The sequence below is a fragment of the Crotalus tigris genome, unplaced genomic scaffold (assembly GCF_016545835.1).
Source record: "Crotalus tigris isolate CLP2741 ecotype Arizona unplaced genomic scaffold, ASM1654583v1 scf7180000021169.355214, whole genome shotgun sequence".
Classification (NCBI taxonomy): domain Eukaryota; kingdom Metazoa; phylum Chordata; class Lepidosauria; order Squamata; family Viperidae; genus Crotalus; species Crotalus tigris.
In genome coordinates, this window is record NW_024098380.1 from 28,273 (window position 1) to 47,846 (window position 19,574).

At 51.0% G+C, this 19,574-nt stretch overlaps 1 protein-coding gene across 4 annotated transcripts in view; it reads right to left on the bottom strand.

Annotated features, from left to right (window-relative positions):
• Positions 1–19,574, bottom strand: part of LOC120320121 (zinc finger protein 777-like) — a 29,774-nt gene that overhangs the window by 10,056 nt on the left and 144 nt on the right. For 2 of the 4 annotated variants that reach the window (XM_039369584.1, XM_039369587.1), the window contains exons 2-7: positions 15,807–15,975; positions 10,390–10,797; positions 8,651–8,777; positions 4,493–4,609; positions 3,602–3,718; positions 1,978–2,091 (exon numbers count right to left, since the gene is read on the bottom strand). In XM_039369584.1, the coding sequence (XP_039225518.1) occupies positions 1,978–2,091; positions 3,602–3,718; positions 4,493–4,609; positions 8,651–8,777; positions 10,390–10,764 (850 nt within the window). In that variant the 5' untranslated portion in view covers positions 10,765–10,797; positions 15,807–15,975. Of the gene's footprint in view, positions 1–1,977; positions 2,092–3,601; positions 3,719–4,492; positions 4,610–8,650; positions 8,778–10,389; positions 10,798–15,806; positions 16,237–19,574 lie in introns of those variants that run through there. The other 2 variants (XM_039369586.1, XM_039369585.1) reach the window with 2 other exon arrangements.

The window sequence follows — 19,574 nt, forward strand, 5'->3', positions numbered from 1 at the left end:
CGCATGAGCACAAGCAGCCGCCACTCATGGAAAGAGAGCTGTGCGTGCGTGGATTAACCACCGCTCAAACGAAGGGAGCTTCGCGCATGAGCACAAGCAGCCGCCACTCTCACAAAATGAGCTATGCGCGCGAGGGCTAACGGCCATCACTCGAACGAAGGGAGCTTGACGCTGGAGCACAAGCGGCCGCCACTCTTGCAAAAGGACAAGTGCGCGTGAGGGCTAACCGCCACCACTCGAACGAAGGGAGCAACTTTTGCAAAAGGGGCTGCGCGCCCAGTGCTAACGGGCACTGCTCACAAAAGAGAGCTTCCGGTGTGCGCTTGCCCGTCACTTGTGCGGCCCAGTTCCAAACAGGCCACGGCCTGGTAATGGGTCGTGGCCCAGAGGTTGGGGACCCCTGGGTTAGGGAGATGGCCACACCTCTGGAGACATCCCAAAGGTGCTTTTTCAAAAGCTAACTGGAGTTTTCTTGATTTTTTTTTTTTATCCCCCGTGAAAACATTTCGCTTCTCTTCCAAGCAGCTGCTTTTTCTCGGAGGAGAAGCGAGACGTTTTTAAGGGGAAAAGCCATGAAAATTGTCCAGTTGTCTTTTGAAAAAGCACCTTTGGGAAACCTGGGATCTGGTGGATGGAAAAATCTCCGTAGACACCTCTGGAGACAGGTTCTAAACATCGGGATGGGCTGGCTTCCCAGACGGGATCGTTGCAAAACGGAGGCGAGACACAGAACCCCCTCCCCCCCCCTCCAGAATGTTTTAGCCTGCGCAGGTAGTCCTCAACTTACGACTCCGATTGGGAGCAGAATTTCTGCAGCTAAGAGGATTGTTCCGTTGTTAATGATTGTATGACCTTTCGGGGTCACCGTTGTTAAGCAAATCATGTGGTCATTCAGCGAATCTAGCTTCCCCCGCTCGGTTGTCAGAAGCCAGGTGGCAAAATGGCGAATACACACACACACACACACACACACACACGCCGGGATGCTGCAACCGTCATAAATACCCGCTTGAATCTTGATCACGCGACGGAGAGGATGCCGCGACAGAGTGATAGACAGATGCCAATCAAGGGAACGCAAAGGGAAGATGTGGATCAGGGTGGGGGGAACTCACTGAGGGAGGCTGGGCCTACAAAGCAGCAGGAAAGAACAACTGCCCTCTACACAAGCCCCAGAGGCTGCTATCAGCAGTAAACGGACGGGTAACCTGAAAGAATGAAGTGCACGGTGACACCTAAAAAAAAAAAAAGTCTGCAGGCCAGGAAAAGGAAAAACCACCGCAAGCCTCAAAGCACCCTCCAGAGTGGACAGTCTTCTCAGGGATGTGTGTATAGGTGTGTGTGTGCATGTGTGTAAACACAGCCCCCCCCACACACACACAGAAGCTGGAGTGGAATACAGGTAGTCCTCGACTTACGACCACAACTGAGCCTAATGTTTCCGTTGCCAAGCGAGACAGTGGTTACGTGGGCTGGGCGCCATTTGCCACCATGGTCCAGTGCATCCCTGCAGCCGCTAAGGTGGGAACCACGGTCGCTAAGTGAATCCGGCTTCCCGCTGGTCAGGTGGTCGCAAAAAGAGGACCAGGTGCGACCGCGGGACGCTGAGACCGTCATAAACAGGAACCATCTGCCAAGCATCTGAATTTCGACCTTTTTACCGCGGAGATGCTGCGACGGTTTCCAAGTCTGGAAAACAAGTCACTTTTTTTCCAAGGCTGTGGAAACGCTGGTCACTAAACGAACGGCTGTTCAGTCGAGGACTGCCTGTATCCAGGAGGCTTTTCTGGGTTCAAATGACCCCCCCCCCAAAATGGGTCTCGGTTTAGAAACCTGGGAACCGCTCAGGATTCAAGTCCAGCAAGACAAGTAAAAAAAAAAAAAAAAATACAGGGATGCCAACGGAAAGGCGGGCGGGATTTGTCCTCGCATCTCGGAGACTGCAACGCAAGGTGGTCCGTCCAGCGAGTTACTCACCCATGCTCGGCGGGAGGTGCAGCTCGCTTTTCTCCGAGAGGTCCGGGCCCTCCGCGTTCCCCTCCAGATCTCGCTTGCGTTGGGAGCCGAAGGACGTCTGGGCGACTCCATCGTCTGTTCAAGCAAAGAAAAGAAAGAAGGGACGTTCGCGGTGGGCGGGCCGGGGACTGCGTGGTCCGCCAAGGTGTTCTGCCGTTGTGTAGGAGAGGGAGGAATCGAGAGTCTTGCTTTCCTGAGGGACCAGCTGGGGAGGGGCCTTACAGATGGGAGAGATTAGATAGATAGATAGATAGATAGATAGATAGATAGATAGATAGATAGATAGATAGATAGATAGATAGATTTGATAGATAGATTTGATAGATAGACAGTGAGTGAGTAATAAAGATGAGATATTTATATAGATTAGATTAGATAGATAGATAGATAGATAGATAGATAGATAGATAGATAGATAGATTCATAGAGATAAATAGACAGAGAAGACAGACAGACAGGTGATTGATAGACAAATAGACAAATAGACATAGAGATAAATAGAGAAGATAGACAGTGATAGATAAAGATGAGATAGATATTTATATAGATTTGATAGATAGACAGTGAGTGAGTGATAAAGATGAGAGATATTTATATAGATTAGATAGATAGATAGATTCATAAAGATAAATAGACAGAGAAGACAGACAGGTGATAGATAGATAGATAGATAGATAGATAGATAGATAGATAGATAGACAGACAAATACACATAGAGATAAATAGACAAAGAAGATAGACAGGTGATAGACAGATAGACAGAGACAGGTGATAGATGATAGATAGATAGACAGACAGACATAGAGAGAGAGACAGAGACAGACAGACATAAAGATAAATAGAGAAGATAGACAGAGGTTATAGACAGACAGACACACAGACATAGAGATAGAGAGACAGAGAAACAGACAGACATAGAGAGAAATAGACAGACAGACAGGCGATAGATAGATAGATAGATAGATAGATAGACAGACAGAGATAGATAGATAGATAGATAGATAGATAGATAGATAGATAGATAGATAGATAGATGAAAGAAATGATATCAGGCATCTGACTATCTCCAAACAACTCCAGGCACTCCTCAATGTATGACCACACTACAGCCCGGAAATTTCTGTTGCTAGGGCAAGGCAGTAAGTTTTGCTCCACTTTACGAATTTTCTTGTCACCATTGCTACGTGAATTTTTTTTCCCATGAACCCGGGGGAGGACGCTGCGACGGTCGTTCATTGTAAAAAAAAAAAAAAAAAAAAAAAAAAAAAACCAACTGTCACTTCTTTCACTCGCGTCGCCATTTTGAACGGTCACTAAATGAACCGTTGTAAGCCGAGGACGGCCTGTCTTACGCTACGTTTCGCGTTCAAGGTTTCCCTAAAACGGAACGTGGTTTTTTTTCTCCCGATTCCGTTTCTTTACATTCTCACTTGTCCAGCAGATTTTCGTCGCACGGAAAGCCGAAAAAAAAAAAAGAGAGATTTTATGCTTGCATTCGGCAAGATTCTGTTGGCCGGAAACCTCACTGGGGCTGCCGACGCCGAAAAATCTGCCAAATATTCAACCGCGGTTAGCTTCCACTTACCGACCCCGGGTGTCTGTGGGACCCTCCGTCCTTCGCTGGGTTCCCCTTCTCGACCCCCGCGCGCGTGACCTCCGTCTTCCGGTGGGGAGGAGAGACAGGGTCTAAAAACTAGGATTTCTGTGTGGGGTGACAACAACAGGTAGATTTTCACGGGAGAATCGGGCCCCAGCGAGACTTTGTGCCTTCAACTCAATGACGAAATTCCCAGCTTAAAAAGATATTCCTTTATGGGTAATCCTTGATTTACGACTGCAGTCGAACCCCAAATTGACGTTGCTAAATGAGAAACCCGTCAGGCGACCTTTGCGCCCCGTTTTGCGACCTTTCTTGCCGCCCTCGTGAAGCGCCTCACTGCGGGGGTTACGTTAGCCGTACGGTCGTTAAGCAAAGCTGGCTTTCTCCCCCCCCCCTTGATTTTGCTGTTCAGAAAAGGGGACCCTGCGACTCGTCATAAATACGAGTCAGTTGCCAAGCGTCCGGAACTGGATCACCTGGCGATGCCGTGACGGTTATGTGAAAAACTTTTTCCCAGTGCCGTCGTAACTACGAAGCATCGCTAAATGAACGGCTGTAAATCGAGGACTGCCTGTAAATGCCGATTTTGGGGTGAAAACGTGGTAAATTTGGGTTGCGGGAACCCAGGCCAGGGGACCGGTTGCCCCAAACGCAAATGTGCGTATCTGACTATTCAGAACCGGGTTGTAAGCATCCTTTGGCGAGCCTGCCGTCACTTCAAACAGTCGTTAAGTCGAGGACTACCTATAACTCAACAATCCTGCCTTCTGTTTTGCACCCGGCGAGAGGCTGGCTGAGGAATTCTGGGAATTGAAGTCCACAAAGTTGCCGGGTTTGGAGACACCCCACCCCCAAGTCTAGCCCCTTCCTCCTTACCTGGGCTGGGCTCCGAAGATATCACCCTGTCCGTCGTCGCTGCCTCCTCTTCCTCGGCGCAGGGACGTTCGCCTTGCTCGATCCGGGACAGGAGATCCGGTTTAGCGATGGCATAGTCTAGTTGGAGAAAAGAGCACACCCCTTCGCAACCGTCGGTTACGCAACGCGAGGCAAGCCTGATTTGTAACGAAAAGTCGTTCTGGACTTATGACCTCGGGACACAGCAGCTGTCGGAATTCGTTGCTAGAATGTATTTTTGTGCAACTATAGTAGTATTCAGCCAGTAGGTGGCAGTGTTTGCAAGTTTTGGCTCTATGATATATACTCAGTGGTGGGATTCAAATATCGGAACAACTGGTTCTATTATGTGATGCAGGCCTGGGCCTCCAATGCCTAAGACGGACTTCCGGAAATGGTATCCATGCACTTCCGGTGGGCCGTTCTAGGCCTGGGAGGCCTCCTCCAGGCCTCTGAGGCCTAAAACGGACTTCCGGAAGTGGTATCCATGCACTTCCAGTGGGCCATTCTAGGCCTGGGAGGCCTCCTCCAGGCCTCTGAGGCCTAAAATGGATTCCGGAAGTGGTATCCATGCACTTCCAGTGGGCCGTTCTAGGCCTGGGAGGCCTCCTCCAGGCCTCCAAAGGCTAAAATGGACTTCCGGAAGTGGTATCCATGCACTTCCAATGGGCTGTTCTAGGCTTGGGAGGCCTCTTCCAGGCTTCCGATGCATAGAAGACTTCCGGAAGTAGCATCAATGCACTTCCGGTGGCCTGTTCTAGGCCTGGAAGGCCTCCTCCAGGCCTCTGAGGCCTAAAACGGACTTCCGGAAGTGGTATCCATGCACTTCCGGTGGGCCGTTCTAGGCCTGGGAGGCCTCCTCCAGGCTTCCGATGCGTAGAAGACTTCCGGAAGTAGCATCAATGCACTTCCGGTGGGCTGTTCTAGGCCTGGGAGGCCTCCTCCAGGCCTCTGAGGCCTAAAACGGACTTCCGGAAGTGGTATCCATGCACTTCCGGTGGGCCATTCTAGGCCTGGAAGGCCTCCAAGGCTTAGACTGGACTTCCAAAAGCCAACCGGTTCTCCGAATTCAGGTAAATTTAGCTACCGGTTCTCCCGAACCGGTGCGAACCGGCTGAATCCCACCACTGTATATACTCTAGGCCACAGGTCGGCAACCTGCAGCTCCAGAGCCGCATGCGGCTCTTTGAGCCTTCCCCTCTGGCTCCCAGCCTCCTCTGCCTTTGCAGAGAGAGATAGAGACAGAGAGAGGCAATTGCGCTTCCCTGCTTCTCTCTCTCTCTCTCTCTCTGTGTGTGTGTTTGTGTTTTTGTGTGTGTGTGTGTGTGTCTGTGTGTATATGTAAAAGAGAGTGCACTCACAGTATTCTCTGAGGAGCTGAAAAACTTACTGGGCGGAGCTCCTCCCTTTGCTGCGTCTCTGCAGGAAGCAGGAAGCAGGAAGGGCAGGAGAGAGCTAGCTAGCCCAGCTAGGCTGACTCAGGAATTCTGGGAGTTGAAGTCCATGAGTCATGAAAGAGACGAGGTTGCTTACCCCTGATCTTGTTGGACAATAGCTTGAAGCTTGCCAGGTGAGCAGCAGATAGGAGGGAGGGGAGAAAGAGAGAGAAAGAGAGAGGGAGGGAGGGAGGGAGACAGAGAGAGAGAGAGAGACCCTTTTGACATCTAAAATGAAAATAACACTGCATATATCCTTTTTTTAACCTGTGTGTTTATGTAATTTTATTCTCTTAAAGCATTCTCTTGGTGATCATTGTTTTAATAGTATGGATATTCCCAAGAGTCATATTTTTACTTTTTTTTTAGTGTGTGTGTGTGTGTGTGTGTGTACACACACACATACATACATACACACACACACGCGCGCGCGCACACACACACACACACTTATAATAAAGGTAAAAAAGGATATATGCAGTGTTATCTTCATTTTAGATATCAAAAGGGTTTTGCGGCTCCCGGTGTTTTGTTTTTGGTGGGAAACGGGTCCAAGTGGCTCGTTGAGTGTTTTGGGTTGCCTACCCCTGCTCTAGGCTGCTTCGTTCTACGTTGAGCTTCCTGTAACCGTTAAAAACAGTTGAGCAGTAAAGCACATGATGACAGTACCCTTTGCTTGCTCTGTGGTACTATAAACAGAATTCCTAACAGCAACAGTCATAAGTACCATGTTTCCCCCCCAAAAAGACCCGGTGTTATTGTTTTGGGGGGGTTGCCTCCAAAAGAGGAACCAGGTTTTATTTGGGGGGGGGCTCCTTTTCCACTTACCTCCGGCAACAACAGCCCCCGCCCAGCTGGCTCATTTCTTCTGCGGCCGAAGGAGGAGCTTCATTCTGTAGCTGAGAATGGAGCGCCGGCCTGCATTTCAGAGTCAGGCCTTTCCAGAAGGCCTCTGCAGCCGAGAACCGAGTTATGGATTCAATCCATAGCTCAGTGCTCGGCTGCAGAGGCCTTGCAGAGCCGAGTTACGGGCACGAAAGGCAGGCCTGGGGTACGCCGCAGAAGAAGAGGGCTAGCGAGGAGCAGCCTGGCTGCAAAATAAGTGGGTGCAGGGTGCGTGGGGCAGCTCCACCTCAGCTTGATTTTTAGCCGTGCGCCCCACCCCAAAACTAGGGCTTATTTTGAGGGGCAGGGCTTATATTAGGCCCACCCCCAAAACTCAAGCTAGGGCTTGTTTTCGGAGAAACACGGTAGGAGTCAGTTGTCCAGCATTTCAATTTCGATCACGTGACCGTGGGGATGATTGAAAGGTCGTAAGTGTGAAAAATGGTCGTTCAGTCAGTGCTGGTTTCAACGGTCACTGAATGAGCTGTCGTTAAGTCGAGGACGACCTGTACTTCAGCCAACTACTCTGTTTTGTTCTTAAGAGCTGTTCTTAAAACTAAGATGGGGCTGGCAGCATCCCACTTCGTTTAAAAATAAAATAAAATCCAACCCTACGGGAAAAATCCGATAGGAACTGAGAAGACGGTTCAGGTACACAAACAAAGGAGGAACCAGCATGTCTTTGGCTTCCCATCACCCTAGAAATCTATCCGTCGATACGTCGAGAATTGCAATTTACAAAACTGTATTCAATTTCAACGTTGTAGAAAAACGCCGTGAAAATGATTTCGGATGGACAACGCATCGCTGGCTTGTCAAATTTCACATTACGCTCCGTTCCCCCCAGCAGGTCCTCCTGACTAGTGAGTTTCTCGACATCTTTAAAGAGTCGAAGAGCGTTCTGACCCTCGCTGTCTCCAGCCCTTGGTCTAAACGAGAACAAGCCAGGATGGTTATCTCAAAAGGAAACTGAAAGCAAAGAGGAGAACTAGACGGAACAGGATCATGGCTGTCTTGTCATGTTCTCCAGATGTTCTCCTGAGGAACTTGTTAGGGACCAATCTGGAGAGAGGCCGTCATCTAGGCCAGGGGGTCTCCAATCGTGGCAACTTGTGGATCTCAACTCCCTGAATTTCCACGCCGGCTGGGAATTAAGAGAGGAATTGAGGTTGAGGTCCACAAGTCTCCACAATGTTCTCCAGAAGGTCTCCTGAGGAACTTTTAGAGACCAATCTGGAGGGAGGCTGTCACCTAGGCCAGGAGTCTCCAACCATGGTAACTTGTGGATCTCAACTCCCTGAAGTTCCACACCAGCTGGGAATTAAGAGAGGAATTGAGGTTGAGGTCCACAAGTCTCCACAATGTTCTCCAGAAGGTCTCCTGAGGAACTTTTAGGGACCAATCTGGATGGAGGCCATTACCTAGGCCAGGAGTCTCCAACCATGGCAACTTGTGGATCTCAACTCCCTGAATTTCCATGCCGGCTGGGAATTAAGAGAGGAATTGAGGCTGAGGTCCACAAGTCTCCACAATGTTCTCCAGAAAGTCTCCTGAGGAACTTTTAGGGACCAATCTGGAGGGAGGCTGTCACCTAGGCCGGGGGTCTCCAACCGTGGCAACTTGTGGATCTCAACTCCCTGAATTTCCATGCCGGCTGGGAATTAAGAGAGGAATTGAGGTTGAGGTCCACCAGTCTTTTAAAATTGCCAAGGCTGGAGACCTCCGATGGAGACAATTCTCCAGCACTGATCAAAGAAACCAAGCTTTGCATTTTCAACCCACTAGGAGCAAAAGCTGATTTTTTTTTTTTTTTTTTTACCCAGGGAGACCAGCGACTCGTAGTTGCTCTTCATCACGTTCTTGTAGAGTTCCTTCTGCCATTCCTCCAGGTTGCTCCACTCCTGCTCCGAGAAGTAGACGGCGTTCTCCTCAAAGGTCACGGGCACCTGGAAGAACATCAGTTACGGGTTTTGGATCTTCTCGACCGAGCCGCTGGTGACCAGCCAGATCACCGCGGACTCCACAATCAGCACTGTTCGGAGGGATAAGATGGTCCTCCATCTCAGCTATGAGGGTGGGAGGTGTAAATCTAGGAGAACGTCTTGTCCGACGGAGGTTGACCAGCCATTCAGGTGCCGCTAAATTGACTTAGTGCCGACCTTCACATTTCAGGTGGCGCCAAGCTCAACTCAAGATCCAAGATCAACGATGGGATGGGAGCGAACGCTCAACCAGCCAAGGTCTCGGACACAACTGGTGGGACTGGACAAAAGCCCAAGGGAACCGAGGTGGCTCCGTGGACTAAGAGCAGGTGGAGGAGATACATGGGAACAGTAGGGATCTGGACACGAGTCACCTCTCTTGAGGGAGCTGTGTTCAAGGTGCCGGTTGGTCACCACTGAAGTCCTACATGGCTTTTGTTTGAAGGACCATCTCGTTCCAGTTACACCCACCCGACCCACCAGAGCTGGAAGGCAGATGTGATGGGTTGTCCTCTCTTAAAAGAGGTCCATCTGTTTCCGGGATGACACAGCTGCTCTGATGATCACAGGCACTCACAAAAGCAATCAATCGTGTCTGCTTCCAGGATCACACACACCTCCTCCTCCTCCTCTTCTCCACAAACCCCCCTCCCTTCTAGCACTGATGAAGTTACCTAGCTGGGTCCTGAAACGTCTGCAAGAAAATCATCAAGCTCAGAAAGGGACAAAGACCCCATATTTCTCTCTTTTCCCTTCCCTTCCTTTCCTTCCTTCCTCCCTTCTAGCACTGAAGAAGTTACCTAGCTGGGTCACGAAACGTCTGCGAGAAAAACCACCCCATCTTCCTCCTCCTCCTCTTCTTCACGCACACCTCTCCCTTCTAGCACTGATGATGCTACCTAGTTGGGTCATGGAAGGTCTGCAAGGACACCACCGAGAGAGCACCAAGGACCTCAGAGTCCTCTCCTTCTCTCCCTCCCCGTCTCCTCCTCGTCCTCCCCTCTTCAACCCCACTCCCTTCTAACACTGATGAAGTTACCTAGCTGGATCGCGAAACGTCTGCAAGAAAAACCGCCCAGCTCAGAGAGTGCCAAAGATCCCATATTCTTTTTTTCTCCTCCTCCTCCTCCTCCTCCTCCCTCCCTCCCTCCCTCCCTCCCTCCCTCCCTTCCTTCCTTCCTTCCTTCCTTCCTTCCTTCCAGCAATGATGCCATTCCCCAGCTGGATCACGAAACGTCTACAAGAAAAACCACCCAGTTCAGAGAGCGCCCAGGACCCCACAGTCCTTTTTTTTTCCTCCTTCCTTCCTTCCTTCCTTCCTTCCCTTCCTCCCTCCTTCCTTCCTTCCTTCCTTCCTTCCTTCCTTCCTTCCTTCCTTCCTTCCTTCCTCCTCCCTTCTAGCACTGATGCTGTTCTCTAGTTGGGTCCTGAAACGTCTGCAAGGAAACCACCCAGCTCAGAGAGCCCCAAGGACCCCACAGTCTTTCTCCTCCTCTCAAGATTCTCTTCCATGCCTCTCCCGGGAGCGCTCCCCGCGAGAGGAAAACCCAGCCGCCTGCGTTCCCCCTCCTCTGACCTTGGGCGTCTCCCCCTTGGCGCCTGGCGGGAGTCTCAGGATCCAGAAGTTCTGGTTCTTCAGGAGGTTCTCCATGTTCTCCAGCCGGCGCTGGAGGAGCCCGTACTCCTGGATCAGGGTGCCCAGGGCGGTCAGCTTGCACTCCATCTGGTTGCCGAAGTCCACCACGGCGTTCTCGCAGTCCACGTATTTCTTCTCGTTGGTCATGACCCGCCGCTCCAGGTTGAGCAGGCGGCTGGCGTGGGAGTCCACTTTCCGCTCCACCGCTTGGATGGCGGCCACCACGGTCCAGAGGGAGAGCTCGGCCATGTTCTGCTTGACCTCGCGGTCCAGGTTCTGCTCGGGGAGGAGAGGGAGCGGCGGGCGGGACTCCATCCGCGGGTGGGGGGAAGGAGAAATCCAGGAATTCTTTAAGAGAGAGAGAGAGAGAAAGTGTCAGAATGACAGGACGTCATGTCAGAGCCCCAAAGCTATTGAAGAAGTTTCACACAGAGTATCCTAACAATCCTGACTAACTTTTATACCTGTTTTGGTTTCTTCCAGGTGGATCTCTCTTATTTTTAAGGGGGGCCGGATGTCAGAATCCAATTATACTTCATCTCCAGTTATCAAATATAGAAAACCCCAATTCTGCCTTCTCTGGATTCTGCCATAACAGGGAGAGAAGGGGGAGAACAAAGGGGCTTTAGGGCCCTCACTTCCTTCAGTATACTTCTAAGGAACTGAATGTGTGTATTGCAAAAGAACTAACCATAAGAATGGGGCCGTTTTCCTTTCATGTAGTTTCTTTGAAGTCTCCATCCAGCCAGGCAATAATGAAAAGGGGGGTGGAAGTGTAATGCCTGAGACTGTCGCTGAAAGAGGGGGTTGATTGGGTGGGGCTACTGGGGAAACCCTTAAAACCTTGAATTGGAGAACTTGGACCCAAAGTCCTGTCTAGCATGCCTGCAACCACTTCTTCTTAATAAAGGATTCCTGTTGGAAGAATTATTCCAAGAGTTCTGTCTTCTTAAGATGCAAAGTGGGGTGGGTCCTTAGAAAAAGAGAGAGAAGGACTCTGGAGTTGTCGAAAGAAAGAGGACGCCCGTAGCGGAGCCTCGGCAGTTGTCGAACGTTTAGGCAACGTCGTCAGTGCTAGGAGGAGAGGGGACCTCACTCATTTAAAAAAAAAAAGAAAGAAAGAAAAACAGGCCACTCCTGCCGCAGGGGTCTTCGAACGTGGCCCTTTTAGGACTAGTGGACTTCAACTCCCAGGATTCCTCCGCCAGCGTGCCTGGCTGAGGAATTCTGGGAGTTGAAGTCCACCAGTCATCAACCTGTCTTAAAGCCTCCCGGCTGAGGAATTCTGGGAGTTGAAGTCCCACCAGTCATCAAAGGGCCCATTTTGAAGACCTCTGTCTGAAAATCTCCCGGCTGAGGAATTCTGGGAGTTGAAGTCCCCCCAGTCACAAAAGGGCCCATTTTGAAGACCTCTGTCTGAAAGCCTCTCGGCTGAGGAATTCTGGGAGTTGAAGTCCCACCAGTCACACAAGGGCCCAGTTTGAAGACCCCTGTCTGAAAGTCTCCCGGCTGAGGAATTCTGGGAGTTGAAGTCCCCCCAGTCACAAAAGGGCCCATTTTGTCTGAAAGCCTCTCAGCTGAGGAATTCTGGGAGTTGAAGTCTCACCAATCACACACGGGCCCAGTTTGAAGACCCCTGTCTTAAAGCCTCCCGGCTGAGGAATTCTGGGAGTTGAAGTCCCACCAGTCACACAAGGGCCCAGTTTGAAGGTCCCTGTCTGAAAGTCTCCCAGCTGAGGAATTCTGGGAGTTGAAGTCCCCCCAGTCACACAGGGGCCCATTTTGAAGACCTCTGTCTGAAAGCCTCTCGGCTGAGGAATTCTGGGAGTTGAAGTCCCACCAGTCACACAAGGGCCCAGTTTGAAGGTCCCTGTCTGAAAGCCTCTCGGCTGAGGAATTCTGGAAGTCCCACAAATAATAATAGTAGTAAAGTTGGAAGGGACCTTGGAGGTCATCTAGTTCAACCCCCTGCTCAGGCAGGAAACCCTACACCATTTCGGACAAATGGCTGTCCAGTCTCTTTTAAAAACTTCCAGTGTTGCTTCTGGAGGCAGGTTGTTCCACTGATTACTCAGCCACAAAAGGGCCCAGTCTGAGCAAGGGGCTGGACTACAGGTCCTTCAAGGTCCCAACTGCTATTCTGTAAGGGTCACCTGCTTGAGCAGGGGGCTGGACTAGATGACCTCCAAGGTCTCCCCCTCCAGCTCTATTCCGGTTGATTCTTCAACGCCTCAAGGCCTGCCTATTCTTCACAGATGTGGGCTTTTAATATAATCTGATATAAATGCCAAGAGGGGGGGAGAACAAAAAACAGGCAGCTGATGGTCTAACATTCCCCCCCAAGGCCTTATTTGCAAATACAATTTAAATACAAAATAATCCACCCAAACTCTAAAGCAGACTTTAAATTATTTAAATTTATGCAGATTTTCTTCCCTCTTTCTACGGTCCTTTAGCGGCATTAGTTTATTATTATTATTGTTGTTGTTATTGTTGTTGTTGTTGTTATTATTATTATTATAGGGTTTCCTGCCTGAGCAGGGGGTCGGACTAGATGACCTCCAAGGTCCCTTCCAACTTTACTACTACTACTACTACTACTACTACTACTACTACTACTATTATTATTATAGGGTTTCTTGCCTGAGGAGGGGGTTGGACTAGATGACCTCCAAGATCCCTTCCAACTTTGTTATTACTATTATTATTATGGATCATCGCACAGTCAGCCAGATGTTCAGACTGGATTTGGCATTTTGTCTACCTATCGAGTCCTTACCCAGGACCTGGGATAGGCAGATGTGGATGTTTGATGGTATTACAGATATCGTCGCAGGATGGAAGCAGTTCCTAATAAGGCCGCCTTTTGCAATTGACTAATAGCGAATTTGTCAATGCCAATTGTGTTCAAGTGGTGCTCCAGTTGTTTTGGGATTGCACCCAAGGAGCCTATGACTATTGGTACTACCCTTGCTTGCTTTTGCCACAGTCTTTCTATTTCTATTTGTAGGTCTTTGTATTTTGTTATCTTCACCAGTTCTTTCTCTTCTATTCTGCTATCTCCAGGCACTGCCACATCCACTATCCAGACTTTTTTGTCTGTCTTATCGACAATTGTTAAGTCTGGGGTGTTATGTTGCAGGTGCTTGTCTGTTTGAATTCTGAAGTCCCAGAGCAGTTTAATTTTATCATTTTCTATGACTTTCTCTATTTTATGATCCCACCAGTTTTTGCTTACAGGCAAATGATATTTTTTGCAGATCTTCCAATGCACCATTGTTGCTACTTTGTCATGCCGCTGCTTGTAATCAGTCTGTGCAATCTTCTTGCAACAGCTTACCAAGTGGTCCACTGTTTCTTCAGCTTCTTTGCATAGGCGGCACTTACTGTCTGTTGCTGTCTTCTCAATTTTGACTTTGTATGCATTTGTCCTTAAGGCTTGGTCTTGTGCAGCCAGAATTAGTCCCTCGGTCTTTTTCTTCAATTTTCCTGCTCTTAGCCATTGCCAGGTCTTGTTATTATCTGCTTTCCCAGCTATTTTTTTAATGTATTGGCCATGTAGTGCTTTGTCTTCCCATGCCTCTATTCTGTTCTTCATTTGGTATTATTATTATTAAATATTATTATTATTATTATTATTATTACTACCATTATATTATGTTATTGTTGTTTGTTGTGATTATTATTATCCTTATCATTATTTAATTTATTTATTATCACGTTTAGGTTATTTTAATCACGGTAGAATTATCCAATAGTATTTTTGCCCTCCCCCAGGTTTGTATTGTAGTTCTTTGTATTTCATCATTTAGTTTAAAAACAACAACAACAACAACAATCTGGAAGCAAATTCAAATCATCAAGCATTTCCTCCCATAATTTGGTCTGCGTTCCTTAGGAGCGACTGGCTCGGAAGCAGTCCTCGACCTTACGACGGTTTCTTGAGTGAACCATCCGAGCTTACACCGGCGCGGGGAAAAAGCAACTCCTGACCGTTTTTTTTTTTCACCCGTTACGACCCCTTGCAGCGCTGCCCCCCCCCCCGGCGTTCACGGGCTGACTCGTATTTATCATACTGCAATGGTTGGTCAGGACGAGCGTGTCAATTTCCCCCCTTTGGCGATCGTAGCCCGATTGGCTCCGCCGCCAGCTTGCTCGCATTCACCGCCGCCGCGATTCGTTTAGCGGGGGTGGGCAGGGAGGTCGTAAAAGGGGGCCAAATTCAGCGAGTTGTCATTAAGTCGAGGACTATAGCTGCCCTGGAAGGGGAAACCTTTTCATCCAGCTAGAATCTTTTTTTTTTTTCCTTCTCGCTAAAATACCAATCCACAATATATAATTCAATATTCCCAGTAGGATATAAATTGAAATATTCTCCTGGAATTCACCCGAATCCTGGCCATTACCAGGCCAAAATCCCCAGAACACAAAACACAAAAGATTAATTTTTCATTCCAACCCGTTGCGATGTGTCAAATATTCCGGGGTCAAAATTGCGACACTCGGCAACCGATTCGTATTTATGACGGTCGCAGCGTCCCAGTCTCACGTGGTCAAAATTCCGACACTCGGCAACCGATTTGTATTTATGACGGTCACAGCGTCCCGGGACCATGTGGTCAAATTTCGGATGCTCAGCGACCGACTTGTATTTATAACGGTCGCAGCATCCCGAGGTCACGCGGTCAAAATTTGGATGCTCGGCGACCGATTCGTATTTATGACGGTAACAGCGTCCCACGATCACGTGGTCAAAATTCCGACGCTCTGCAACCGACTTGTATTTATGACGGTCACAGCATCCCCGGGTCATGTGGTCAAAATTCGGACGCTCGGCAACCGATTCGTATTTATGACGGTCGCAGCGTTCCGGGGTCACGTGCTCAAAATTCGGACGCTCAGCGACCGAATCTTATTTATGTCGGTCGCAGTGTCTGGGGTCACATGGTCAAAATTCGGACACTCGGCGACCGACTTGTATTTATGACGGTAACAGCGTCCTGGAATCACGTGGTCAAAATTCTGACGCTCAGCAATCAACTTGTATTTATGACGGTCACAGCGTCCCCGGGTCACGTGGTCAAAATTCGGACGCTTGGCAACCGATTCGTATTTATGACGGTCGCAGCGTTCCAAGGTCATGCCGTTTTGCAACCTTCCGACGAAAAAAGTCGATGGGGAAGCTGGATTCCCTGGGACTCACTTAATGACTTAGCCATGGAAATACAGGGCAAGTCACAACTCGAGGTTTACCTATATTCTTACCTTTGCAGATAGGTATCTTTTAAGCTTAAAGACAGGTAAGATAAGAGCGGAGTTAGAAGGAAAAACACCTGTTTGTTTTTTTTCCCCTTTACCTGAAATAACTTACGGACGACAAAATCTCCAGCGGTTGTGTAAGTCTCGTCACTGTTCCATGCCACACGTTTCTCCTTACACAACTGGCTTGCAACAAAGGAAGAGCTGGGAACAAGCGGCCGCTTCCATCATTCCCCTGAGTCCTCGCACAGCGACGTCAGCTGCTCACTGTAAGGGCGAGAGAGCAGGGTGTGAGAATCGACAGCTCGCACGGAAGAATTGTTCTTTTTCCTTTGTTGTGCATTTATTTATATCTCGCCTGCGCAATAGTATTTTTTAAAAATTGCTCAAGAGGGCAAATGTGTCTAAATACAACTCCCAATTTCCCCACAACAATCCTGTGAGGTGGGCTGGAGGGAGGGAGGGACTGGCCCTAAGTCACCCAGCTGGTTTTCATCCCTAAGGCGGAACTAGAACTCACTGTCTCCAGCTGATTGGCTCAAAGTCACCCAGCTGGTTTTCATGCCTAAGGCGGGACTAGAACTCACCGTCTCCTGCTGATTGGCTCAAAGTCACCCAGCTGGTTTTCATGCCTAAGGCGGGACTAGAACTCACCGTCTCCTGGTGATTGGCTCAAAGTCACTCAGTTACTTTTCATGCCTAAGGCGGGACTAGAACTCACTGTCTCCTGGTGATTGGCTCAAAGTCACTCAGTTGCTTTTCATGCCTAAGGCGGGACTAGAACTCACCCTTGCCTGGTGATTGGCCCACTCAGATGGTTTTCATGCCTAAGGCTGGACTAGAACTCCCAGTTTCCAGGTGATTGGCCCAAAGTCAACCAGTTGGTTTTCATGCCTAAGGCTGGATGGACTAGAACGCCCAGTCTCCAGGTGATTGGCTCAAAGCCATCCAATTGGCTTTCATGCTTAAGGCGGAACTAGAACTCCCTGTCTCCTGCTAACTGGTCCAAAGTCATCCAGTTTGCTTCTCTACTTAATATGGAACTAGAACTCCCTGTCTCCTGGTGATTGCTCCAAAGTCACCCAGCTGGCTGTCATGCCTAAGACAGGACTAAGACACTGCCTTCTGGTTATTGGGTCCAAGTCCCCCAGCCCATTTTCTTCTCTAAGATGGGACTAGAATTCACCCTCTCCTGGTGATTGGGTCAAAGTCCTCCAGCTGGCTTTCATACCTAAGGCAGGACTAGAACTCACCGTCTCTTGGTGATTGGCCCAAACTCACCTATGGTTTTCCTGCCTAAGGCTGCACTACAACTCACTGCCCAGTCACCTAATTGGGTCTTGTGTCTAATGTCGGACTAGAACTCCCTGTCTCCTGGTGATTGGCCCAGAGTCACCCAGCTGGCTTTCTTGCCTGAGGCGGAACTAGAAGTCACAGTCTCCCAGTGATTGGCCCAAAGTCACCCAGCTGGCTTTTATGCCTAAGGCAGAACTAGAACTTCCAGTCTCCCGGTGATTGGCCCAAAGTCACCCAGCTGGCTTTCGTGCCTGAGGCGGAACTAGAACTCACCGTCTCCTGGTGATTGGCCCAAAGTCACCCAGCTGGCTTTCGTGCCTAAGGCAGAACTAGAACTTCCAGTCTCCTGGTGATTGGCCCAAAGTCACCCAGCTGGCTTTCATGCCTGAGGCAGAACTAGAACTCACCGTCTCCCGGTGATTGGCCCAAAGTCACCCAGCTGGCTTTCATGCTTGAGGCCGGACTAAAACTCACCGTCTCCCAGAGATTAGCTCACAGTCACCCAGTTAGCTTTCTTGCCTAAGTCTGCACTATAACTCACTGGCGCCTGGTTTCTAGTCTGGGGCCTTCACCACCACACCAGACTGTCTCATTACCCCCCAAAACCATAGGAGACATCACAATCTCCAACTAGGCAACACATCGGGCAGAAGAAATACAGACACGACAAGATTTCCCCCCCCCCATCTTGACGCCACCCCCACACTCAAACACCCATTAAAATTCTGCTTGGAGGGGGTCCCCAAGGGCCCCCCCCAGGACTACAAAAACCAGCACAATTCCCCCCCCCACGGTATTTCCCAAAAAGGGGGCTGGTTATTTGGGAGATTTGGAGGGGGGGTCCTTGATGTCATCCATCCTGCCCCTCCCCAGGAGGAGAAAATCAGTCAGGATAGGGAGCTCAGCCCCCCCCAAGAACCTCCCTCTGGGGCAGAACTACACTACCCATCATCCCCAATTGGGATAGGCCGGGCCTTGATTGGCCTTCAGGACCACCCGCCCCACTTTTGGGGAGCCAGGAGCCGCCCCCCCCCCAAGTCGAGGGTGGGGCAAAACTGCAACTCCCATCATCCCCAACTGGGCCAGGCCAAGCCTTGCTAGGCCTTTACAATGCCCCCCCCCCGACTTTTGGGGGGACCAGAAAACCCCCCCAATTCGAGGAGGAGAGTCCCTCTGGGCCAGAACTACGCTTCCCATCATCCCCACCTGGGGCAAGTCAAACACTGCTAAGCCTCAGTCGAGGGAGGGGGCAGAACTACAGCTCCCATCATCCCCAGCTGGGCGAAGCCAGGCCCTGCTAGGCCTCAGTCGAGGCAGGGGGCCAGAACTACAGCTCCCATCATCCCCAGCTGGGCCAAGCCAGGCCTCAGTCGAGGGAGGGGGCCGGAACTACAGCTCCCATCATCCCCAGACGGGCCAAGCCAGGCCTCAGTTGAGGGAGAGGGCAGAACTACAGCTCCCATCATCCCCAGCTGGGCCAAACCAGGCCCTGCTAGGCCTCAGTGGAGGGAGGGGGGTAGAACTTCAGTTCCCATCATCCCCAGCTGCCAAGCCAGGCCTGTTGGAGGGAGGGGGAGGAATTACAGCTCCCATCATCCCCAGATGGGCCAAGCCAGGCCTCAGTTGAGGGAGAGGGCAGAACTACAGCTCCCATCATCCCCAACTGGGCCAAACCAGACCCTGCTAGGCCTCAGTGGAGGGAGCGGGGCAGAACTTCAGTTCCCATCATCCCCAGCTGGGCCAAGCCAGGCCTGTCAAGGAACTACAGCTCCCATCATCCCCAACCGGGCCAAACCAGGCTCTGCTAGGCCTCGGTTGAGGAACCACAGCTCCCATCATCCCCAGCTGGGACAAGCCAGGCCCTGCTAGGCCTCAGTCGAGGAACCACAGCTCCCATCATCCCCAGCCGGGCCAAGCCAGGCCCTGCTAGGCCTCAGTCGAGGAACCACACCTCCCATCATCCCCAGCCGGGCCCTGCTAGGCCTCAGTCGAGGGAGGGGGCCGGAACCACAGCTCCCATCATCCCCAGCCGGGCCAAGCCGGGCCCTGCTAGGCCTCAATCGAGGGAGGGGGCCGGAACCACAGCTCCCATCATCTCCAGCCGGGCCAAGCCAGGCCCTGCTAGGCCTCAGTCGAGGAACCACACCTCCCATCATCCCCAGCCGGGCCAAGCCAGGCCCTGCTAGGCCTCAGTCGAGGGAGGGGGCCGGAACCACACCTCCCATCATCCCCAGCCGGGCCAGGCCCAGGCCTTCGGGTCCCCCCTCCCCCCACTTTGGGGGGGGGGAACCCCGCCGCCCCGCCCCCACCCCGAGGACGGGGCTCCCCGGGGGTCAAAGGTCAGCCCAGGGCCCCCCTCCTCTCCGAGGGGGCGTGGCCGCGGAGCCTCTCCCCCCCTCCAAGGGCGACCCCCCCCCAAACTCAACCCGGCCTTTGTTCCCCAGCGAGGAGAAGGGAGGGGGGAACGGCGCCCCGCCCCTCCAAACCTGGCTCCGCCCCCTCCGCTTACGGCGCGCCGGGGGGGGCGGCTCGGGAGGGGGGGGAGCGACGCGCGGCGACGGGCGCGGGGG